Source organism: Mesoplodon densirostris, chromosome 13 (assembly GCF_025265405.1).
Source record: "Mesoplodon densirostris isolate mMesDen1 chromosome 13, mMesDen1 primary haplotype, whole genome shotgun sequence".
Classification (NCBI taxonomy): domain Eukaryota; kingdom Metazoa; phylum Chordata; class Mammalia; order Artiodactyla; family Ziphiidae; genus Mesoplodon; species Mesoplodon densirostris.
The window spans coordinates 78664400-78690210 of NC_082673.1; the positions used below are offsets into that span (position 1 = coordinate 78664400).

The window sequence follows — 25811 nt, forward strand, 5'->3', positions numbered from 1 at the left end:
GATGATGATGGATGATGTTTCATATAATATATATGTTTATTGTTCTGATGCTTTTGTTTATTTTCCTGGTTAAACATACAATTAAATTTTAAGAGTGTAGAGGTATAGGAATTCCCTGGTGGTCTAGTGGTTAGGGTTTGGTGCTTTTACTGCCGTGGTCTGGGTTCAATCCCAGGTCGGGGAACTGAGATCCCGCAAGCCACGTGGTGTGGTCAAAATTTAAAAAAAATTTAAAAAAGGATATTATTAAAAAAAAGGAGTGTGGAGGTATAATTCCTTTTTTTGTACAATTATTTTTAAGTAGATAAAAGAAATCTTTATTTCAGAAGAAATACATCACTTTAAAGCATATGATCATTATACAACTATTCTCATTTTTGTGTATCCATCCCTTTCCAGGTTTTCTCCCCAAGGCACACACTTTTTACAAACTTGAAAGTAGCGCATACAATGCAATTTTGTTTTTGCTTTTACCTCCTTACCACAGTTTCCCCAATGTTTCTATACTGTCTTCATAATTTTTTCTAAGACTACATGTTCCTGCAAATTGGAAGTATCATAATTTTTACTACCATTCTCTTTATTATTGTCATTTAATTATTTTCGCAATTTTAGGGCACTGTATATAATATTACAGTGAACACATTAATTTATATTGCTTTTGCTTCTGATAAAATATTCTCTTAACTATATTTACAGGAGCAGACTGCTGGGTAGGTCAAAAAGTATGATTCATGATCCGAGAACTGTCATTTAAAAAGACTTTCCTTACCTCTTCCAAAGCCTGTATTAGTTGCACAGTCTTTCTGCCCGCAGCAGTAGAATCATCATAATTTAAAGACAATATTTGTTTTGAGATCTCTCTGAACCAAGCTTGAAGATTTTCTATTAATACAGAAACAAGAAAAGACTACTGAAATCCCAGAATTCCTGCAGTGGTGGCTTTGAATTTAAGTAAGTAATCCTTTACAAATCTAGCTCTTAGTCACAGAGCTTTTACTATGTACCTAACATTGGTCTTAGGAATTTTCCAAACAATAACAACAAAAATGCCTCGGGCATGTGACCTAGTAGAAGAGATGAAACTTTCTATATAAATAGCTTAGTTTATAACACCTGGCAGAAAAGGGTTAAAGGCCCAAGTTTTGGGTGGGCCAAAAAGTGCCTTTGGTTTTTTAAGTAAAAATAAAAGACACATTTTTCATTTTCACCAAGGACTTTATTGAACAACGTAATCACACTTTTGTTCCACTACTTTCTGCCAATTTTCAGGCAACTTCATAATTCCATCTTCCCAGAACTTTTTATGTTTTTGAGCAAAGAACTGTCCCAGGTGCCTTTTACAGTCTTCCAGGGAACTGAAATTTTTTCCATTAAGAGAATTTTGTAAAGACTGAAATAAAGGGAAATCCAAAGGTACAGTGCCAGGTGAATACGGCGGATGAATCAGAACTTCCCAGCCAAGCTGTAACAGTTTTTGCCTGGTCATCAAAGAAACATATGGTCTTGAGTTATCCTGATGGAAGATTATGCGCTTTCTGTTGACTAATTCTGGACGCTTTTTGTCGAGTGCCACTTTCAGTTAGTCTAATTGGGAGCAGTACTTGTTGGTATTAATCATTTGGTTTTCCAGAATGAGCTCATAATAGAAGACTCCCTTCCAATCCCACCATATACACAACATCACCTTCTTTGGATGAAGACCGGCCTTTGATGTGGTTGGTGGTGGTTCATTTCGCTTGCCCCACGATCTCTTCCATTCCACATTATTATACAGTATCCACTTTTCATTGCCCAATGAAAATTTGTTTTAAAAACGGAACGTTTTCATTACATTTCAGTAGAGAATCGTATGTGGAAATACGGTCAAGAAGGTTTTTTTTGCTTCACTTATGTGGAACCCAAACATCAAAGCGATTCGCATAACCAAGCTGGTACAAATGACTTTCAACTTTTTTTAAAAATTGATTTATTTTATTTATTTTTGGCTGCCTTGAGTCTTTGTTGCTGTGCGTGGGCTTTCTCTAGTTGCGGTGAGCGGGGGCTACTCTTCGTTGTGGTGCACGGGCTTCTCTTGTTGCGGAGCATGGGCTTCAGCAGTTGTGGCTAGCGGGCTCTAGAGTGCAGGCTCAGCAGTTGTGGCACACGGGCTTAGTTGCTCCGCGGCATGTGGGATCTTCCCAGACCAGGGCTCGAACCCATTTCCCCTGCGTTGGCAGGTGGATTCTTAACCACTGCGCCACCAGGGAAGCCCAGACTTTCAACTCTTGATTTGGATATTTTGAGTATGTCGGCTATCTCCCATGTGGTAAAACGCTGATTGTTCTCAATTATTGTTTCAATTTGATTGCTATTGAATTCAGCTGGTCTACCTGACTGTGGAGCATCATCCAGAGAGAAATCTCTAGCATGAAATTTCACAAACCACTTTTGACATGTTCGATCAGTCACAGTACCTTCTCCATAGCTGCACAAATCTTTTTGTGCATTTCAGTTGCGTTTTATACCTTTCTTGAAACATAATATGCCAAAAATGTTGCTTTTTTCTTCCACCTTCAATATTAAAATGGCTATTCAAAAATTCACCAATTTTGATAAGTCTTTTTTTTAATGCATGCTGATGTGATAGGTGTCACATACAATCTCACAAAATTGTTTCGAATGAAGTTAAAGACAACTAAGTGCTACTAGAGCCACCTTACGGAAAAAACTGAACAAACCTTTTGGCCCACCCAATAAATGTTGTAAACTGATGTGTGCAAAGACAGTAGTGCAGGTGGGGAGGAGTCAGGAAGGAACTGAAGGACGTGACACAGAGTTAAAGAGGATGGGTAGAGGTCTGGACAGGCAGAGGGAGGGAGAGGGAAAATCTGTCCCTAGATGAAGAGACAGACATGAGCAGAGGCTCTGGGGCAAAATGACAATGGCACGTCTTGGAGGGCAAAGAGGGATCAACACGCAGGAGAGTGAAGTGTGAGTGGTGAGTTGTGGGGAGTCTGAATGGATTAGGTGGCGCCATTTGCGCTCACAAACCAGCCAGGCATTTCTCAAGGCAGAGATGGGGAAGGCCGTTAACATGCTCTGAGGACCCTCAGTGAATCAGGCCAAGTTTTAAGCTTAGTCTCATTTAATTTTCGCAAAAATCTATGGAGTAGAAATTAAAAGTCATTTCTCAGATGAGGAAGCTGATGCCCAGAGATATTAAGAACCCTCTGCTTCATCACACAGTTACTAAATGGAAGAGCCAGGATGTGCAAACCATCAAAGGCTTCGCTCTTTTCACCTCACCAAGTTGATTCTGTAAAGGTTTTTTGTTTTATCGATGGAATGATTTCACTTTAATAAATGCACTTAAGGGCTTATAATCTAAGTTATTTTAAGAACTGACATAAAGAACTAGCTATAATTTTAAAGATTTTTTGTAGGACCAAGGGACAGCTATGGAGTAGCTGAAAGAACATAGGAGGTAATGAGTGAGATACAGGCTCTGGACCTTTGTTACCCTCGGCAAGTGATTATAAAATAATAAAGATGTTTATCTCACAGGGTTGTAAGGATCAAATGAGAAATATCTGTGAAAGTACTACCTAACTGAAATATGCTATAGAGCCAAAAAAGTATAAGATATTGTTTTGAATAACCTTTGAAAGATTGCTGGTATTTATAAGAACTTAAAAGGGACTAGAATACAGATTAATGTGCCTGATTAGACAACTAGTCTGGTTAGATTGGTCCTGGTGGTTCTTTGTTTTTTAGATACAATATGCTGACCTGCAAAACATGTTGCCAATTTATATCACACTATTAAAAACTGCTCTAGTTTTTCCAATAGGAATATTAATGTAATTTGGACCTATTTTTTTGACCAGCAACAAATAAATCAAATACAATAGTCATAAGCTTGTATTGATTAACAATAGTGAAGCTTTTTTAAATAAAAATCTATACTATTCATCAATTCTACTGTATAGTTAACTTTATCGGAAATAAATTTGACAGTTAAAACAAATATTAAGCATCAAAAAAAATAGTTTAATTTGTCACCTCAAAATTCAGAATGGTCTTTCAGGGGCAATTTGAAAGGATCCTATCTATAGGACAGGATCCTTCAAAAATTTGAAGTGATACCACAATTTTCCTATAGATAAAATTTCCTAAAAGAAGCAAGATTAAAATTGTTACAAGTAAAACTTGAGCTATGTTGTTTCAAAACAGTCTGCAGGTCCCCTCTTGTGCCACTAGATGGCAGATGCGTCGGTGAAGAAGAACCAAATAGGACTGAACACAAGATTCTTAGATATCATTTATGTTAGCAGTCATTAATATTCTTGGGTGAAGTATCCTTCTGAGAAGATCATGAAAGTTATGCCCCCATCCCCACGCACATAAAATTCACACTAATGACACACCAGTTTTGCATACTATGGTGGTGGGGGGAGGATATGACTCTATAAAATACTATTCTATTTATGAACCGGAGTACAAGAACCCATGATTTAGCCCAACCTCTTACTTCAAAGATAAGAAACCTGAAGTCCAGAGAGAATATGAGATTGCCCAAGGGAGCACAAGGGTGGAGCAGCCAAAACTAAACTTCTGATCTTCATTAGCAACATCCCAGCATACAATGAGGACACGGTAATGACTTTTTACTCTGCTGGTTTCTAATAATGTGTATACTTTTCAATTATACCAATAATTCCTCTTCAGCAATTACCATTTTTCTCCACTCTGGTTAGGGGTTTCACTCCTGAAAAGACATCAGCAAGCTCCGTCATCCGCTCTGAGCCCTCCTTCTTGTAATGTTCCCATTTGGCCTGCTTTTCTGAAAGCATTTGCTTGAACATCTGTTGAAGAGACAGAAGAGATTTACTGATTTAGGAGAAAATCCAGCTTAGGCAGTTTACTAAGAAAGCCTGAGCAAAACCCAATTTATTATTAAAATAGGTGCCTAACATCAGTCTGATGCCACCTCTTAAGCATTACTACTTTATACAAATTGGGGGGCAAAAGCTAGACCATCTCTAAGACAGTGGCTCTCAGACCAACTGAGGCAAGGCGAGTGTTGGTTCTGAATTGGCATTAATGTCTGGGGCTAGTGCCTGAGGCCATCTGATCCAAACCCCCAAAGTTACTTTTACAGAACCTGGACATTCCCAGGCGTCTGTGATTTTTATTATGTCCATAGAGGCTTTTTTAGGAGTAAGACCAAGCCCAGAATTTCCTTGACTGAACTCAAATCCTCAAGGTCCTTAGGTCAACTTTGTTAAAATGCAAACTACCCCCCTACTTAGGCTCTTTCCAATAGGTTCTCATGGCTTTTAAGATGAAGACTAACACCCTGCAAGGCCCAGCGCAGGCTGCCCACCTGTCAACCTCACTTCCTACCACCTTTCTCTTGCATTCTCTCCCCTGCAGCCAACTGGTCTTTCAGATCCTTGAACTGGCCAGGCTCTTCCCTACCCAAGAGGACTTAGACATATTCTGTCCTCTCGCTGGAGTGTTCTCCATCATGCTCCCCCATCTTTGTCTTAGCTAACTCTGACAGGTTCCTTCCTCAGCTCCCTTCTGCAACTCTTGCTTCTCTTCTCAGGGAAGTCGTCAAAGCTAGGACAGGATCCTTTATTTTAGGTACCCAGAGAACTATGTTCCTCTCCTATAGAGCGTATACCTGTTTTTATTCATTTTCATTTGTGTAATTCTCTGATTACTGTCCGCATGCCTCATTAGACTGTAACTTCCACCATCTGGTGCATTTTTTCCTATCATTGTATCCCTAATGACAGCAGGCACTAAACGCTTGTTGTTTAATCCTGTCCTTTTCCTATAAGAATGATCTCAGACAGCTAGAATCTGTAGCCTGAATCAGAGACACAGCTACAAAATCCTAATCTTTAAAAAAAATTTTAAGCATAAAAAAACTAAGACTTTGGTGATTATTCATTCAATATTTTTACCTCTTTGAGTATAAACTCAAATTGTGCAGTATCCAACAGCAATTGAAAGAGGATCTTGGGATTGTACCTAGAGTCTGTTAGAATCTGGTCCTTGATCTGACGCAGGCGTTTGTTGTTTGGGTCACAGGCTAGACATGGGAGAAAAGAGTTTCCAATTTATTAAATGTGTAGAAAATAAATAAGAATTCTTAAATATTTTCATTTCCCTTTTAAGCATTTAAAAAGTAATAAGCAAAATGTATATCAATAATAGGTAGTAAAATAAATTATATTACACCTATGCTATGGAGTATGCACAATTGAACTGTTAAATATGACATTGAATCTGACATGGAATGTCATCGTGATGTATTGTTGAATGAAAAAAGCAAACTGACAACAGTGTTGCCAAATTTTTTAAGCGTTGTGTGGGTGGTTTATTATCAATTGTCCAATATGATGGGTCGAGCCTTTTGGCACCATTTCCTAAGTGCATGGCCTCCTTGTGTCCTGTTTGAAGCTGCTTTTGTTTTAAGCATTGATCTCTGCCATTCAACTATGGACAGGTGTGCAGAAAAGATTTAACACAGCAGACCCAAGACTGCCGTCTTCAAAAAGGCTTGCTGGGGCCTCCCTGGTGGCGCAAGTGGTTGAGAGTCCGCCTGCCGATGCAGGGGATACGGGTTCGTGCCCCGGTCTGGGAGGATCCCATATGCCGCGGAGCGGCTGGGCCCGTGAGCCATGGCCGCTGAGCCTGCGCGTCCGGAGCCTGTGCTCCGCAACGGGGGAGGCCACAACAGTGAGAGGCCCGCATACCGCAAAAAAAAAAAAAAAAAAAAAAAAAAAAAAAAAAAAAAAAAAAAAAGGCTTGCTTGCAAGGCCGGCTCTTGGCTGGCATTAGGGAATTTGGATTTTGGAAGAGTTCCCACCATTTTGAGAACTGGTAAGAGTGGCCCACCATGCTTTAAGTCTTTGTACAATGTGGTTTATTATGAACACCTGCTTTCCTCTGGGAGTTTGGAATTTTGCTACCTGCCAGGTAGAGGCTGCCTTGATGAGCCCCCAATAAAATCCTGGGCACTGAGTTTCTAATGAGCTTCCCTGGTTGACAACATTTCACACATACTGCCACAACTCATTGCTAGGGGAATTAAATGCATCCTGTGTGACTCCATCAGGAGAGAACTCTTAAAAGCTTGTGCCTGGTTTCCTCTAGACTTCACCTCAGGCACCTTTTCCCTCTGCTGATTTTGCTTTCTATCTTTTTCCTATTACAAATCATAGCCATAAATACTACTATATGCTGAGTCTAGTAAAGCATTGAACCTGGGTGGTCTTGGGGACCACTGATACATCAGGGAAGCAGGGTTACCCACACAAAGATGTGGCACCTCCAAACAGGAAGAACCAGACCTGAGACCATTCTGCTCTTTGTAAAGGCATGACTGGCACTCAGAGCTTCCTGGATTATCCACCACCTAGACCCAGAGAGCTTATGGCTACTAGGCCAAGTTCACAAAATTAGGCAGTGATGACCCAGGGATAAGACACCAGATGTCTTGATTCCCTGGTCAGCCTCTCGGTTGCCAAGCTAAATCATTTCAACTAAAATAAACATTATGTTAAAAAAGTATATAGGATAAAAAATGCTGATATCTGCTGAAATTGGTTTATGGGGTCAATTATTATGTAAGAAAGAAAAAGAAAATAGGATAAGGTAAAATGTTTACAAGTAAAAGCTACTTAGATTGCAAATAAAGTCAAGATAAAAACTTTAAGACAATAAACACTGTCAGAAAGTTCACAGCTGATAAGGTACAAGGACCCTGACAGTTGCTCTAATATCACTCGTGCTTATTCCCGCTTTCCAAGCCCTCCCATCAGCATCTTAGGAGGTTCGGCATGTACAGAACGACCATGCCTTCTGAGCACATGTCAGTGCTGTTTTTGGTGCTTCAGTCACGGTGAAGCCTGAGCAAGGTTATTTTACATATTGATTTCCAAGTTACTCCGTCAGAAGGAGACTCCTGACAACCTGGAGGAGGGCTCAGTTTTCACAGGAAACTGCAGAGTCCTGATTTACCATGCATTCTCCAGAACTCCCTAGGAAGAAATATATTGGCACTGATGACATTGATCACACAGAGACAATTTTTCAGCTTCATGTTTGCCTAACTTAAAAAAAACAGAAAAAAACCCCCAAACTTGGAAGGAGTTCCACTTGTCTTTATATTAACTCTAATTCAACAAGAAATCTTCTGATACTAATTTGCTTTCATTTTTGCACAGGAGACATCACTGTGCATTAACAATTAGCTGCAGAGAGTTAACAGGAGGGAATATGAGAAATCTGTGCCTTCTTTTCTGCACGCCATGGCCAAAACACCATAAAAGCTAAATAAGCAGTTACTTTTCCCACATATGACTCACAACCAGATAGGCAAATCATTTGATTCCTGTAAATTCTGACCTTGTGCAATCAGGTCAGACAATTGCCGGCTCAGAAATGGAAACAGATGTGGCCAGAGAGAAAAGCAGAGAACCCTGGCAAGCCGAGGCTGTCCCTGGCAGGGGCACAAATCCAGGAGACCACTGGCTTCCAGAACGTAGGCACGGCTGTCAGGCACAGTTGTCCAGAAGACAAAGAGGAGGCTGAGTCACTAGAAACCCACAGTTGCCTTTATGACAGGATAAAGAGAGGGCTTGAGTTGTTTATATGCTTCAGAATGTAAGACTTTTGGTAAAGAAGATTACAAGCTGAGTCAATGTAGTAAAATCCTCAAATTAGGACTGGATTTCATGTTAAACATAAACTCGACTAATTAAAGACTAGTCCACTAGATGATGTGGCCCTGTATTCATGCTGAGAGTAAACTGTAAGTTGGAGAGAGATCCAGGCCAAGAATCGAAATGATGAAAAAAACAAAACAAAACAAAACAAAACTGGAAAGCAGCATTTGTGGGAAAGATTTAAGAAGCTGGAAACTTCTGGTGTGAAGAGAGAAGGCTGAAGAGAAATTCCAGGTTTTCAAAGAGATGAAGGATGAGGAAGTCCACCTGCTGTTCTCACTGCTGACCACTCACAGGATGCGGAGACAGGGGGTAGCTAGAGGAAGTGTCAAGGGCATCTAGCCTGGAGGGTTTGGGAGACGGGGCTACCATGTTACTGAGGTAGGCTGCAGGATTATCTGGCGTGGACAGTTTTTCTTTGACAGACACAGTCTTACTTGAAAGAACAAGGAGGTGTTGAAAGTGGGACCAGGGTAGGTGCTCGAGAAAAGTTAGCTGAGTGAAAAACAAAAAGCAGAGGCTTGGCCTTCCAGAGCTGCTGAATGACACCACTCTTAGGGGAAGGAGTGTGCGGCTCTGGGTGAGGGAACTCTTTAGTAATTAGTATTGATCGAGCATTTACTAAGTATGAGGACTGCGTCAGCTCCGAATAAGCTCAGGTATTAGTCCAACCTACTTAATTTTCTACTATTAAACCAGGGGTTTTAAACTCATGGGCTTAGGGAATTCCCTGGCGGTCCAGTGGTTAGGACTCTGCAATTTCACTGCCACAGGCCCGGGTTCAATCCCTGGTTGGGGAACTAAGATTCTGAAAGCCGTGCGGCAGAAAAGCTCCTGAGCCTGATGGCCAACAGGGTCTCAGAGAGGATCATGACCCAAAAAAGATTAAGACCCCATCTACCATAATTAAGCACCCGGGTCTAGCCAGCTCCTCAGCAAAGTGGAGCCATGTTTTTCTGTCCTTCCAAAACCATACTTTTCTTCCATCATTTCCCCAGACTAGAATTTCTTCTGCTTTTTACTGTAAAGTCCTATCAAGGGCTAGTCAGCTCCTGTCTCCTCCGCGGAGCCTTGTTAGACCACCTCTGCCCTTCTACCCCAAGCAATGGTTCTCTTCTGCTCGGGGCTCTACACTCAAATCCTACCAACTATTTTACACATCTGGCTGTTAGGTGCTGCCTTGGCCCTTGTATTAGTTTCCTATTGCAGCTGTAACAAATTACCATAAACTCAGTGGTTTAAAAATGACACAGATTTATTCTCTCATAGTTCCAGAGGTGAGAAATCGGAATGGGTTTCACTAGGCTAAAATCAAGGTAGCAGTAGGGCTGTGTTTTTTTTTTTGGAAACCCCAGGGGCAAAGTTTTTTTTGTCTTTTCCAGCATCTAGAAGCTGCCTGTACTCCTTTGCTTGTGGCCCTTTCCATCTTTAAAGCCAGCAATGGTCTACTGAGTCTTTTTCATGATGCCATCTGTCTAGTTCTGACTCTTCTGCTTCCAGAAGAGTCCAGTTTAAGGATATCCCAGTTTAAGGATACTTGCAATTATGCTGGGCCCGCTGGGATAATCTCCTTTCTTTAAGGTCAGCTAATTAGCAACATGAATTCCATCTGCAACCTGAATCCCCCCTTGCCATGTAATATAACATGCCCACAGGTTCCAGGGACTAGGCCATGGACATCTTTGGGAGGGTGGGGTGGGAAGCCATTATTCTGCCTACTACAGATCTGCAGCTATACTTTTTCATAAGCAGACATCCGATCTCCTCAGTCTGACCAGTGACAAGCTCCTCAAACTTGGGAGGTAAATTTCCTCATATTCCCAAGCACCTAACAGGACCTGACACAGGGGCTGTTCAGGTGGGCCACTGCTTTATCCAAATTGACACAAAAATGACTAACTTAGAAAAGCAGCTTGATTCTCACTGAAGGGCTAAACCACTTTGCATCATGCAGCAGATCTGGGTTCGGACGCCTTTATATGGATGAATACAGATGGTCACACCTTCTCGTGCGTTACCTGAGTCTGCGGTATGAAGCATCAGCCATCGAATGGTGACATTGCAGTCTCTCAGGCAGTTCAGAAGCCTCGGGATGTTATCCAGAACCAGATCCTCCCTCAAACAACCTTCTTTCAGGAACTGCTGCGCTTGTGCGTGCGCCCTTTCGCTGACAGTAGCGTATCTGCTTGCCTGTGAAAAGAAAAAAAAAACTGAATTACATTTCAGAGAAAGAGAGAATCACTTACCTTGAAAGTGAATCACACTCAAAAGAATCCCTTGACAAACAATAACATTTCTATATGAGACAAACAGCACACGGACTGTACTTGATAAGGCTCAAAGGCAAGTGGCTTATTGGATATTTTTGAAAAGAGCACTGGACTTAGAATTGAGAGACTAACATCTAGAAATATTGGTGTGACTTTGGATTTAACCTCTGAGTACTGGTCTCTTCAAACGTAAACTGGAGAACTGGAGTCGGTGGCTCCTGGTGTCACTTCTATTCGTAACTTGGATGGAAAGAGACACAAAGGCAGAAGCTAAATTGACCGTTTCTTCCTCGACAAACAAGGCAGGGCAGAAATACTCAAAAGGTGAGTTTCTACGTATAAAAGCTTAACAAAAGAAATACATCTCAGCGTATCAAAACTGACCAGCCTTTTTGGAAATTTGGTCATTCTGCTTTACCTAAAGCAAGAGTTAAATGGTAAACATCATTAACCTAGTCAGGTTAGTTTAAAACAACCACAAGATGTGGCACTGGAAGCCTCGGACGAACTTCTTGTAATGTCACGAACGAGAAGATGTGATTTTGGAAAGGAATTTTAGTCATGAAAAATTAATGCTCTGAGGTCAGTAAATATGGGAGTGCCACTTTCTTTAATATATTTCTAGGGGATGTGCCAAAACTGAAATTATTTTGTGCATTATTTATGGAATTCAATTTGTTTGAATAAAACATGCTGAAGTTCCTTGAGTCAGTATTATTCTATGCACGTTTGGAAACTCAAAAACTCAGACAGATAGGCTAAGATAATCACTGTTTAGAAATATCAAGTATGCTCCCCAATAAAAAGATTTTATTTTGATTCTTCTGTTTACTCAGGTATTTATTTCCTTTTGCCCTGGGTTCTCATCAGAGACAGAATAAAGCCATTTCAACTTTAAGGAGATGCCTGTCTTTAGTCTTGTTGCTTACTTCACACACCCGAAATGATGAGCTTAAATTACAGTGAAAGGGTATATTGTCCACATCCAGTTACCGTCTTCAACACTCATCCTACTGATGAAAACATTAAAATTCTAGCTACTAGTGAAGGGAGCTCTGTCCATGAGGACACAGTCTTTAAGCAGGAGTAAATGAAGTCACCTGGGGCCAGATGTCACACTGGTTCATTTTAGGGTGTTGAATCTTCCTCAGGATCCAAGTCTCCAATTTATACAGCCCACATAAATTAAAAATCTACAATTACCTCTCTTATTCCGATGTGCAAAATTCACCTTTCATTAATCATTGCACTAAAATGTCTATGTGGGCATTTTCCAAATCACTTAGGAAATCTACTTAGCTCATTTCCTACGCCATTAAAGCTGGTGTGCAGTTGTTTGAGAATCCTCCCGATTAGCCAGAACCTACCTGCTCTCTGACGTTTGAAAGGTCCAGGGTATTGTTTAAAGCAGTTTTTGCAGCTTTGTAGGGTTCCCAAGCATCTGCTAGATTAACTGTGATCCCCATGTAAATACTAATTACCTGCAAGAGGAGACAATCGTTCAGTATTTGTTAAATATCTACTCGCTTCAAGGCAAGGGGCTGGGAAAATACAAAGTTATAGGAGACAACACCCACTCCTTCAAGTTTAAATGCCGTTCCAGTGAAAAACCAAGATTTTCCAAATATACGGGGAAGCGGTTTTCCTTATGAGCACTTGGGAACAAGAGTGACTATTAAATCTTGCTATTCATGGGAAAATAACTAAAACAAGGTTTTCCTTTCAAACTGCTGTGTGTAAGATTCCTAGATGAACAAAATTGAAAGGGGAAAGAAAAGTAGACACTTTGACTGGAGTAGTGGTTTTCCCAAACATTTTCATCTCACCTTTACACTCTTAAACTAAACTTGTCCCCCAAATCTCTGTGAGCAGAGTGGCATTGTGTTTCACATTTGTTTTTAAAATTACATGCAGTCCCTCTTTATCCCTATTAATATTCTGCTTTAAAACTCTTTGTGGTCTAATATTTTCTCACTAGCTTTTTATTGGTTGGCATTTGTCTGGAATATCTTTTATTTTATTTATTTATTTTTAAAAAATCCTTTATTTTCAGTGTGCCAGGGTGCTTTTTCAGGAATGTATCTTGTAAGTATCATGTAATTGGACTTTGACCTTCCTTAATACTAAAAGTGTTTCTGAGTATAGCATTATGGACAGAACCTCTTTGTTAAGCTTAGGCAAACGAAGCCAGACTCTCAGAACTTTCCTCTTGGCTACTCAACTCCCAGCACACGCATATGATTCGTTTGTGGATAGGAAGCATCATCTCCTAATTGTAGGCTGCTCTTCTCACCAGCAAAGCTCCTCATTCAGGGCCCTCATAATAGCTGGTAAGAAGTGAAATAAAATCTGCTCCCTGAGAATGTGATCCAATTCACTGTACTCTGTTAAAACCTCTATGTGCAAAGAAAACAGTTCATACATATTAAGTACAATGTCAATCTTAAACCTTTAAGAATTAATTTTTTTTTTGCGGTACGCGGGGCTCTCACTGTGGTGGCCTCTCCCGTTGCGGAGCGCAGGCTCCGGACGCGCAGGCTCAGCGGCACGTGGGATCTTTCCAGACCGGGGCACGAACCCGTGTCCCCTGCATCGGCAGGCAGACTCTCAACTACTGCGCCACCAGGGAAGCCCAAGAATTCATATTTTTAAGTGAAATAATGTTTAAAAAGTTACAAGCACATCCTTGCAGTAATGTAAACCTTGGCCCCATCAACGTTAGCTTATAAATAAAACTTACTATAAATGTGCAATTCCTATTCACAAAGTGACAAATTAGATAAATTCTGCTAGCTTAGATTCATAAAATAGAAAAAAATAAAGAAATGCTTATGTAACTTAGTTGAATCTCAGTAGCTAAAGCGAGATACATTTTAACACGAGGTTTTACCTTGAGGCTATCCATTTAAAGAAAAAAAAACCACAAATGGAAGCTTCAGGAAATTTTACTGACTGATTTATTCCTTCCTGATTTATAAAATTCTCGACAGGCTTAAAGTAATTTTACTTAAGTGAGTTTATGTTTCATTATTTCAACATTATGACCTTTGGATTACAGGCCAAAAGAATGGAAAAATCAGTTCTCCAGCAAGCTTATCATAGAGAAAAAAAAGACTAATAGCAATACTTGCCCAATTATCTGGAAAGTATTTATCCACTATCTCTCTCATTTTTGCTTGATGGGTATGAAGAATGGAAGGCTCAAAGTAGAGAATTACATACAACATGGCGGCCTGATTTGCCAGAGCTGTGCTCCGATGTTCTGGCAATGGATACGCTGAGACCTGCAAGACAGAGACCAGACCAGGAGAGGCAGATGTTAGCAACAGCTGAACTTACATGTGCCAAATAAATGACCTAGTTCTAGGACGCATCAGCCTCTCAAAAGTCCGTCTCCTTTGAGGATCCCGGGCACTGGAAACAATTCTCAGATTATGGCATTGGGAACCAGGACCTTCTTTCTTATCTCTAGCCACATGACATTCTCTTGACTCTCCTTGACTCTGCTGCAATTCTCTTTTCCCTAAAAAAATTTAAAAAAATGTAACCCTGCGTCTCCCACTAGTTGTCCACTTCTGAGTCTCTCCCATCACAGACAAGCTCTTAGAACTGACGGATTCCACACTCACCGGTGCTCTCACTTCCTGTTTATCCTTCAACTCACTGACATTTGATCTCCACCATCACCTCCATGGAACTCCCCAAGGCCTCTCATAACCTCACAGTCAGCTAGCTCAATGGACTCTTTTTAGCACTCTCACTTAAATTCTCTGAGGAGTGAAATTCTCTCCTCCTTTGGTTTCCCAGACACCACTCTCTCTTCTCAGTCTGCATGCCTTGTGCTCTGCTTCTGTCTTTCATATGCTGCTGAGTCCCAGGGCTCCATTGCCTCATGTATTAGGAATCTCTGGCTCCACGTAGTACATAGTGCCTCGAGGACCATGAGCAGAAAGGGAGGAAATTATTACAAGGACAGACACAGCAATGTCTCATGGAGCCCACAGGCAGGAATGTGGTCAGGTCTTGGGACGGGCCTGGAGCTTCGAACCAGAAAGCCTTCACTGTTTCTCCCCTGGATGTGTTTGCTCAACTTTTCTCTCTCTCCAGACTGTTCTCCATCACATGGCAGAATGAGGCTGCCCAAACTCCAAGTCTTGCATGTTGTGGGTAAACCCATGTCCAGAAATTGTTTCTCAGGCCCAATTCCAAATTACCTGGAGACAGGGAATCTGATCCATCTTGGGTCAAGTGACTGGCCCTGGTCCAATCAGCTAGGGACAGAGGAGGTGGAGGGCAGAGAGAGGGGTGGACACACAGCACAACCACAGCTCAACCCCTGTGTTACTAGAGGTCACGGGGCAAGGAAAAATTGAAAACTGCCTTGAGACATGGACCAAATGGACCGCCTAAGAGGCAGGAGGGTTAACAGAAGGGTTAACGAGAGGCAGTGAAGAAACAGCGTGGGCTTTGAAGTCATACAGGCCTGCATTCAAATTATGGTTCCGCTGCCTACTTATGTGATGTTGTGAAAATTATGTAAACTCTCGAAACCTTATTTTTCTCAACAGCAACATGAGGATAGTGCTGTCTATTTTGAAAGATTATTGTGAAAAATAGAGAAAACAGTGTTCAAAAAAAACCTCCTATGATTCTGGTTCATGTTGAATTCTCAATAAATGGCAACAAATATTATGGAGACCTGGTATGTGCAGGTAGCTCCTCATTTTGAGTTGTCTTAAAAAAACCAAACAAAACAAATAACCAAAACCTCTTTATTTACACTTAACATGTTCATACAAAAACCTAGCAGGCTACCTAAGAACTGTAGAGAACAGGTGTGCTCTGTAATAAAGGATATCCAGTTGTCATAGGTCCAACTCTTTACTCTCTTCTAGGAAGAAAAAATATATATAATACGTAAAATGATGTTTTCTTTAGGAAAATGAAGTCCAATGGTAACTTCCTCTGGTACCATTTTGAGTGAGTGAATGACACACACCCTGGAGACGAAAGTGAGTCTTTCCAACCCTGCTCATGCTGCCTCATTTGCCTGGGCTGCCTGGACGTCCCCTTTGTTACCTGCTGCAACCTTGCTGCCCCTGTCACATGCTTCACAACACTCTGCGCTTCCCCTAAGATAACACCCATCTGGCTTTACTGGAATTCTTTTGTCTGTCTTCTTTCTTCAGCTACAAGCTCATAAGTAGGGACCAGGGCCTGCCTTCTTCAGCAATGGATCCCCAGCACCAAGCACACGGACAGCCACATACTGCACACTCAGCAAGCATTTCTTAACTGAATGCCCAAAAGAATGCATCTTCTTTCCAAATATAGCTCAAATCTCATCTCCTCCTTGAAATCTCTAATTCTGCCCTAATTAATATCCCTCTTTCCTTAACAATTCCAAGGCACAACTCGGAAAGTTTTAAATAGTTTCTAGCTGCTTTTACTCTTTTGAGGAAGGAGAAAAGAAAGGAGCAATTGAGGAGGAAGGCAAAATCAGTCTTTTAAACTATTAGGAGAGATGTCAAAATAGACTTAATCCCCACCTGGTTGTAAATATCATCAGATCTTAGCCGACCGATGACCATGCTGATGAAGGTCTCGTTGATAGGCACCCTCTGGAAGTAACTCTCAGGATAGTTGGGTGGTCTTTTGGCTCCTGGTTGGCTGGAATAACCTGTACTTCGAAGCAGCTTACAAATATCATCCATATTCGAATCAGCAGAAGATCGAGCAGCACTGAGCCATGTTCACAATGGGGAATAAAGGGCCAAAGAAACCGCATATATTAGAAATGCAAAGTCCAGCAAAGCAGAAGAATTTCAGTATAACTTGACTTTATATAATTTTAGATATGACTGTAGGCCAATTTATATCCCTAAAATTCATAATTATATTTTCAAAAAGCCTGTTGTAATATACCAAACTGATAGAATGGGTTCCTGCATGTATGTACAGTTTTATGTGACGGTCCATGATCCGTTTCCCCAAAATCCTTGGGGCTGGATTTGTTTCAGAATACAGCATTTTTCAAATATAAGAAAGTAATATGATACATATATCATGTATAATATAATACTCCAGCAGGGTCTTAGATGGCATTCCATGATCAAGATATATTAATATTTCTACATTAAAATTTATGAACATTCACACAAGTGAGATAAGTGAAGACTGTCTATAGCCTCATGTCTGCTCCAGTCAGGTGCTGACTCCAAAAGATTTCAAGTTAGGTCAGGTTTGCTGCCAACGTCGTTAGTCTGTATGCATGTTGTGCATGTGTGTATGTTCATATATTTTTGTCAGAGTTCTTTGGATTTCAAAATTGTGGATAAAGAATGTGAACCTTTACCAATTTTCATAAATTTAAACAATAATTTTTTTAAAAGCTATCATTTTCAAGTGGGATATACCAACTGGTTTTTCTTGGCAAGATGTACCTTCTACAGAGATTTAAGCAGAACGTCTGTGATTTTTCTGGTGGCTTGAAGTAGTAATCCCCCAAAGAGACTCAATCTTAGACTTGAAGATGACCTCCTATCTGATGTAAGAATCTCCTTTACTACTGCTCTGACTTGTAATTGTTCAGTGTCTCTTCAGTAGCGGATCCTCACATTCTAATGAATTAGCCATTATACCCTAAGGGACAAAGCCGGATTGTCAAAGCTGGGCTTGATTAGCAGATTTTTTTCTTCTTCTTCACGTTGTTTATTGTTTTTGTTTTTCCACATACTTTCAGAAATAGAGGCAAGACCATTCATAGCCCATTTTAAAAAACATGGATGGTGAAACAGCTTATGGTCAAAGTGATGTGAATGAATTACGCATGCTGGTGGATACTCTCCTCATATCCTGATAAAGCTAAAGGAACAGGCTAGCTGAGTAGCCTAATTTACTGCTGAGAAGGCAACAGTACCAAGTATGGCTGAAAATACAACATCCCCAAACAATCCCTCTCTGCTGAGGATCTGCCTTTTTGCCCTATTTATTTTGTCCTAATTTGTAAGTTTGAAAATGTTAATTCTAGCCTGCACATCTTTAGCCCAAGTTCCTGACTCCTGCTTATTGACTGTTTCTTCCCCGAATCTTGATTATTTCTGACATTGACCCTGTGTCCAGATTCTGACTCATTTATTTAACAAATTGAAAACTGTAGGTTAGGGACTGAAATCACAGCTGGTTAAGGTGGGTCCTGTTTTTAAGACCCTGCTTCTTGAAGTCATAGCTCTGTAAAGACACACATAACACATGGTTGGGATGTGTGTTACTGTTTGTTCTGTTTTTGGTTCTACATATACATGGGTAAGAATTCACTTTCAACCTGGCCCTGAATGATAACTTTTCAAAATGTATCAACCTGAAAATGATAACAGAAAACTCATTCATTTCCTTACATCTGCCAAGGAGTAGTATTTGAAAACTTAAAAAAAAAAATTCACTAGACTTCCAAAATTCCCAAATTTATCTTTCAGGTAAGGAAAATTCACATTCCTTTTAAAAAAAACTGAGGTATCATGATGGATATGATAAGCTATATATCTCTAATAATCTATAATAAATTACTCTATATATACTAGATTATATGACATATAATCATCTATTATAATGATGATATAAAACACAGATTGTTATATTTCTACATTATATATTATACTTAGAAGTGATGAGAATCTTACACTTTTGCATTCTAGATCATATTGCTGCTGTTCACAATAAAAGGAGGATGGAAACCTACACTGTACTTTACCAATAGCAGTGCTTTTGGAGGGTGTAGTCTTAGCCCAGGGATACCTGTATCGATAGTAAGAAACGAGCATTCTCTCTCTGATTTCTCCTTCAATCTTTTGGTCGATGACCAGGAGCATAACTCCATATAAGTACAGTGCTTCACACTATGATGAGAAAAAGACAATAGCCAAGTTCACAGGAGTACACATGCTTATAGAGTGAAGCTGATAATGTGTAAAAGGATCACTCTGCTCTGGTTCCTCCTAAAAACTTTATATTACAAGGAGAATGCAGGTTCCCCCCAAAGGGTTCTCACCTTCTGTACAGAATGAGCTTTGAAAAGTTTATGCAAAATAAAGTTTAATTTACAATGACTATCTTTCAGTTGGTCTATTTTTCATATTTTGCTTGGGATACCAAAATGGAATCCCAACATTATGAATACATAATAAGTCATTCACTTATTTAACAAACATTTCTTAAGTGATCATGATGTACTAGGTACCAGGTTAGATGTCTGAGATGCAAAAGATAAAGAAGATAGGATTGTTACACTGAGGAAGCTCATAACCTGTACATAATCTTTATTCACTTGTAGCTCTGCTCAAAGTGTACTATGTTCTAAATTCAGACAGAGACCTGCCAGTTAGAAGATAATTATCAATTTATTTTGCTTCTCCTTAAAGAAGGATACACTGTATGTATTTGTGACTTACAGGAAAAAAAAGTAATGCTAAGTTTGACATTCTTGATTTTTTAATTTTAAATGGTCACTACTACTTACTAGAAGTTGTTTTCCATCTTCATTGAGAAGCACCGTTTCTAAGGTTTGCTGAATATAAACACCTTCATTGAGTTCATCTAGATATCTAGAAATGAAACCCCAGAGCAAGTTATTCATTGATAATAAAAATGTTAATATCTTTGAAGGACAGTAAAGATTTTTAAAAGATTAGGCAAGATAGCAGGCATTCTGGCCTTCAAATAGTTTGTGGCCATTCATGCTCTTAGGAATAGATTTGTGAGCAGGAACTCATAGTGATCAGGGCCACAGATTATTTATGGCCACTCCAAGTAAAAGGAATATTCCATAGTCCTGATTTATGAATTACAGATATCTTGGGAATAATGGCATAAAAACATGGACTAGTTAGTTTAAAAGCTAACGAGTAATGAATTCTTAAGGGCTAGAAGGAAGACAATATTGTCTGGTCAGGGATAAGAAGGAAGGCTATGGTTACCAATGCTACAAAAATAAGGTCTTTTTTTTTTCACTTCTCATATATAATAAACTAAATTAGGATCAAGATTGAAAGCCAACTGACTTGGTACAAAGCAAGATGATTATAATACTTAACAAGAGCAGGAAATTATATTAAAACTCTAAAATACTTAAGATGACTAGTGCCACAGGAAGGAAAAGACAATTATCCACGGTATAAGCTAGTAAATTTCTTAGTAACTCAGAAAGATATACACTTTCTAGTCCATCCCTTCTCCCTCTCCACTATTTACTATCAAAATAAGCTATGACTAAATTAGTCAATACCTGTTCAAGTCTACAATATATTTATGCACACTTTGAAATGCTAAATAAAATCTGGTCACAATTTCTGTGTTGTTTTCCCGAAACTCTTCATCTAAATCCTGTAGCTCTGGCTTAGCTTCCAGTTTGCTTTCCCATAATTCTGGACCCTAAGAAGAAAACACATTTATGTGAAACATCAAGAAAAGAGTCACAAACCAATAGAATTACTGGTAACAATTTCAAAACAGTCTTTTAAAAATTTGTTCTTATGCCTCAAAAGGGATATCAAAAATTGAAAGCAGTGGAACAGAAAGTAATGAAGACATCAGAAGCACAGATATAAAATCCCTTTGAAAGAAATGGACTTGAATTGCAACCACAATTGACATGCTTTTAAGTGTGGGGTACTTCAATGTGAAATACATTATACCAAAGTTATCTTTTTAAAATTTGATTATATTGTGTTAGGGCTTCCACACAGTATGTTTATATTATTTTAAAGTTGGCTGACACTAAATTTGGTTGAAAAGCTTTTCTTTTTAACTCTTTCTCCATAATTACTTAACCTCTCAGAGTCTCCTGGTTTCCAAAGAAAGCATGCTTTTGTAGAAAAGACTGGTAAGAAAAGCTGTTGAGGAAGATTACCTTAAAATAGCTGAAATCAAAGATGATATCTCCATATTTCTGTTGATCAGCTCGGTCTTTTAACCTGAATACAGCAGGAATAAACTCAGAGAGCCTCAGAAGTTCAGCAATGATGGCGTTGCCACAGGAAACAATTCTTAGGATTGCTTGGCCACAGAGGTTATTCTCAGCCAAAAAGTCCAACATCGTGAGGATAATCAACTACTCTGTGCCTGGCCACAGGGAAATGTGTAACTGGCTTCAGAGCTGGGGTCTGTAAATCATCAGATGAAACCAGGTCTGCAGATACACTGGCCGCTCCATTAAAGGACCTGTATCCCCCCCCCCATAAAAAAAGTATGAAAATCTCCATTTTTTTAAGGAACCGTGTGAAACACACACACAATATTTTTCTTCCAAACTCACTGAAAAAAATTTATAACACATAATGAGTTCTGATATGGAGGGAGGGCATTTATTTTCCACTCTTCATGTTTTCCTTGTAGAGGGACTTTGCTAAATTGCTACTCTTGGCCTCTTTCTCAACGCTTTATTTACTTCTCTCCATGAGAAAAGACTTGATGTAGCTGATCCCGGAAGGAAAGAATCTAAATTCTTATTGACGTTACTGATTCCTTGATTCAACTGTGGCACTACCTACCTCTGTAATCCTTGTTAAATGGACTGCTTTTATGGTTTACCTAATGTTAATTGGGTTCTGGATTATATGCAGGTGAAAGCATTTCCAATGATACAGATTCACTTATTCAACAAATATCTACCCAGTGCCTACTATGTGCCAAGCACTGTTTTAGGACCTGAGGCTACCGTCCTCAGGTGAACACAACTAACTTCCTCCTCTCCTGAAGCCTACATACTATTGGGAGTGGGAAAGAGATAAACAAATAAACATATTACATATCAGGCTTTGATAGCGCTGTAAAGAAAAGCATGACAAAGGGATGGAGCGTGTGTTATTTTACATACAGGAGTTTGTAAAAGCCTCTCTGATAAGATGATATTTGAGCAGAGGCCAGAAGCAAGTGAGGGATCAAGCAGTAAGGGTATCTATAGCCCCTTAGATGGTCCCCAATGACCTCCACCTTCCTATTCACTCCCTGAGTGCGACTGACTGTCTCCCATCTAAAGAAGGGAATAGGGCAGATGTGAAAGATACCATTTCTGAAATGAGATTGCAAAAAAGACTGTGACTTCTGGCTTGGGAGCCCTTTCCAGCGTGTGTGTCTTGGGAGAAGCAAGATGTCAGGTTGTGAGACAGCCCTGTGGAGGAGCCCTCGGGACGATGGAGAAGTCTGCCAACCACCACTTGAGTGAGCTGGAAAATGGATCCCCCCAACCCCAGGTTTGTGTTCACAACACAGCAACCTCCCAAGAGCCCCTGAGCCAAAGGCACCCAGCTAAGCCACAGAGCTGATTCCTGACCACAAACATTAATAAGACAATAAATGCTTATTGTTTTATAGCCACTAGGTTTGAGGGTAATTTGTTAGTTTACCTATAGTGATCTATGAGAAGGGCATTCCAGGAAGGGGTTACAAGTAAGCACTAAGGGACAGAAGCAGAGATAGGGGAGGTGGAGTTGGGTCCCATAGCAGAGGTTACTGAGAAGCCACTACAGCTGTCCAGAACTCTCTCTCATGAGGGTTGTGTATAATACACATTAAGGCATAAATGAGTAACAAGTCTGTTCAGTTTTCTCTGTGATGCTTGCTTGTTAAGCCATGTTGATCTCTAACAGGCTGAATTTCAGATAATTTCATTCCATTTTTCCCACTGAAACGGCCTGCCTTGGAAAGTAAGACAAGTGAGAAAATAAAGGAAGATGAGAACAAAAGTCACCTGAAGTCCTCTGAAGACCACTAAACTAACCCGGGTCTCAGGAGAATGAAACTTTATAGGCTCAATTCAGAGGAGGGCAGGCTATGATGAACAGGTCTAACTGCTACCGTTTGGATACCAAGATAGGACAGACAATGTGGCCAAAGAGAAAACAGCTTAAAGCAAGGCAACATGACCTGCCTTCTTTCCCAACAAACAGACAGACAGATATACTCGGGGCCTGCATGCACGTGGTCAGGGAGGCTTAGGCCTGGGATAATGACTTAAGTCAAAATTCTTGTGTGTCCAAGTCTTATTTTAATCCTTTTTACCTAAGAGTTACACTGCGGGCGACTTTTAAAATATTATTCGGCTAAAGTCTTTGGTAAATAGCCTCACTGTTGGCTTAAAAACTGGTCCTAAAGAACAGAATCTAAGAAGCATAATTAAAGATGCTTAATCATGTTGCAGTGAACTCAGAGGTAGGTGGCTTTATAGAAGATGTTAAGACTTAGTTGAGATTAAAAAAAAATTCACTCTAGAATGAGATGCAAATAAACATGGTAGAAGAAGCTATATTAAATCTTCCTTTTTCTTTTTTAATTGGGGTATAGTTGCTTTACAATGTTGTGTTAGTTTCTGCTGTTCAGAGAAGTGACTCAGCTATATGTATACATATATCCCCTATTCCCTCTTTTCTGGATTTCCTTCCCATTTAGGTCACCACAGAGCACTGAGTAGAGTTCCCTGTACTATACAGCAGGTTCTCATTAGTTATCTCTGTTATACATATTAGTGTATATATGTCAGTCTTAATCTCCCAGTTCATCTCTCCCCCGCCCCCAACAAATCTTCCTTTTAGAGGTTCTGCTGGTGCTAGGGATGAAGACAACTCATAAAGACCAGCTTTCTCAGTAGAGGCTCTCTTACTATTTGACATGCAATGAAACCAGAGATCCCACTCAATTTCCTAATTTTGTTTTTACAAGGCACCCAGAAAAGTGGTGGTAACTTCACTTTCCAGAATTTGGTATGGAATTGTGATTTTTAGTTTGTAAAGTAATCCTAGACAGAAGACAACATGCTTTCAAGAATAAAGCATGGCAACATCATACCAATTACCCAATGAGTACAGAACTGAAATCTGAAAATTAAGTTGCCCTGGGAAGAACCACTCTTTATCCTACTCAGAGGACAAAAGAAGACTGATCTATTTTAATCCTTTTACAAAACCTCAGTTCCATAAAGAAGGAAGCACTGGTCTCCACCAATCCGTTATCAGGGACAAACTATAGCGGTTGTTGATCAAAAGTGACCGGCATATCTCTTCCAGAAAAGTTCTAAAATAAGTCTAATCACTCTAGTCTGAGAATCCCGAAAAAGAAAGAAGAAAAACCGGAAGGTGTTCCTTGTTGTGGGCAAAGGCAGTAAAGCCTCTCTCTCCCCCTTCTCCCAGCATCTCCTAGGCTGGAGGAAGCTCCACGCACTTGGAATCAATCAGGAGACCCGGTTCCATTACCGGCTCTGTGTTTTTTAGTTTTTTTAACTGTACGACCACAGACAAATTAGGACCCTCGAAACTATTTTTTGAAATTCAAAGGACTTTGGCATGTCATACATAGGTGAGGGAATTAAGGTGCAGAGAGGAGCAATGACTTGCCCAAACTCACAGCCCGTGGTAGAACTGGAATTCAAACCCGGGTCCGTGAGACCGTAAAAGCTTCCACCAACCACTCAGGTTTCTGGAGAGTAAATGGAGAAATCACGACGTCCACAGAACATTGCTCCCGGAAACTTGGAAGGATCAGATGCAGACTAAGCAGCTGAACATCACTAAAGCGCCAAAGAGGTGTGGAAAATTGTTTCCACCTGTGTGGAGGAGCTGCAGAGCCTGGACTGCAGCAGCAGCTCCAGGAAAACCCTCAGTCCTCCACGCCCGGTTCCCCCATCCAGACCCCACCCCATGCCGCAGAAGCCCCCACCACGGCCAGCGCGGCCCAGCCCTGGGGCGGGGGAGGGGACGGAGGACGTGAAGGAGGGGGCGCGCGCACACCGACGCTACTCACCTGTCACGCGGGCCGGGCCAGGGCGCACGCGCAGGGCCGGCGGTCGCGCGCGGAGTCAGCTTTCCGGCCCCCACCCCCCCGTTTCCGCAGGGGTCCCCCTCTACCCCCAGCCCTTATCCAGAGCCGGCCGGACCCCGACTTCCGCCCGGCGCTCCCTCGGCCGTCACATGACAAAGGGGCGGAGAGCGGGGCGGGGCGTCATGTGACCACTCGCCGGCGAAGACTGATGACGCCTGAGCCCGCGCTCGCCGTTTCAGCGACAGGGGAAGGGAGTTACGGAAGTAGTCGGGGGTCCCGGTGTGGGAAGTCCGGGCGCAGCCAGACGGAGCTACATCGGGCAGCCAGGTGAGGCAAGAGCGGGGCATGGCGATGGGGAGGGTGATGGGAGGTGTTGCCTCCCTCTCGGGCTCTCCGCCGGTGCCCCGAGCTACGGTCTGTGGACCTGTGTTATGGTCCTAGTTCTTTTCACGCCACAGCAATGAGGCTGGGGCGGTTTACCTCCCTCTCCAAGACGCCATCTCTCCATCCTTGGGCTCTATGTGTGTGGGGCAAAGATCACGAATTCTTTTGTTATTTTGTATTGAAATATAGTTGATTTACAATGTGTTAATTTCAGGTGTACAGCAAATTGATTCAGGTAAATATATATGTATAATTATATATATATATATAGAGAGAGAGTGATTCAGGTAAATGTGTATATATATATATATATATATATATATATATATATATATATTCCTTTTCAGATTCTTTTCCTTTATAGGTTATTAAGATATTGAATATAGTTTCCCGTGCTATACAGTAAGACCTTGTTTTGTCTATTTTATATATAGTAGTGTGAGATCATGAATTCTTGATCTAAATAAATCTGGTTTGAGCCGGCTTTCAAAGCAGGGCCTTGGGCAGATCGTTTAAATAAACTCTCTGGGCGTCAGTTTCCTTTTCTCTCCTATAAATGGTTGTGAGGATTAACGATAATGAGAACGAATTGTAGGGGCACCAGTTTATGGCTTGCTATAGGGAA

The 25811-nt window shown here is 40.7% G+C and overlaps 2 protein-coding genes across 3 annotated transcripts in view; one reads left to right on the plus strand and one right to left on the minus strand.

Annotated features, from left to right (window-relative positions):
* Positions 1 to 24887, minus strand: part of WASHC5 (WASH complex subunit 5) — a 51762-nt gene extending 26875 nt beyond the window's left edge. For both annotated transcript variants that reach the window (XM_060116119.1, XM_060116117.1), the window contains exons 1-12: positions 24785 to 24887; positions 20901 to 21211; positions 20277 to 20422; positions 19512 to 19596; positions 18791 to 18891; positions 16546 to 16738; positions 14128 to 14280; positions 12364 to 12477; positions 10745 to 10916; positions 5958 to 6085; positions 4718 to 4847; positions 773 to 885 (exon numbers count right to left, since the gene is read on the minus strand). In XM_060116119.1, coding sequence (XP_059972102.1) covers positions 773 to 885; positions 4718 to 4847; positions 5958 to 6085; positions 10745 to 10916; positions 12364 to 12477; positions 14128 to 14280; positions 16546 to 16738; positions 18791 to 18891; positions 19512 to 19596; positions 20277 to 20422; positions 20901 to 21086 — 1521 coding nt within the window. In that variant the 5' untranslated portion in view covers positions 21087 to 21211; positions 24785 to 24887. The remainder of the gene's footprint in view (positions 1 to 772; positions 886 to 4717; positions 4848 to 5957; positions 6086 to 10744; positions 10917 to 12363; positions 12478 to 14127; positions 14281 to 16545; positions 16739 to 18790; positions 18892 to 19511; positions 19597 to 20276; positions 20423 to 20900; positions 21212 to 24784) is intronic.
* A 143-nt stretch (positions 24888 to 25030) lies between these two features.
* Positions 25031 to 25811, plus strand: part of NSMCE2 (NSE2 (MMS21) homolog, SMC5-SMC6 complex SUMO ligase) — a 234437-nt gene continuing 233656 nt past the window's right edge. The window contains exon 1 of the mRNA XM_060116041.1: positions 25031 to 25129. The gene's annotated coding sequence lies outside the window, so the exon portion shown is untranslated. The remainder of the gene's footprint in view (positions 25130 to 25811) is intronic.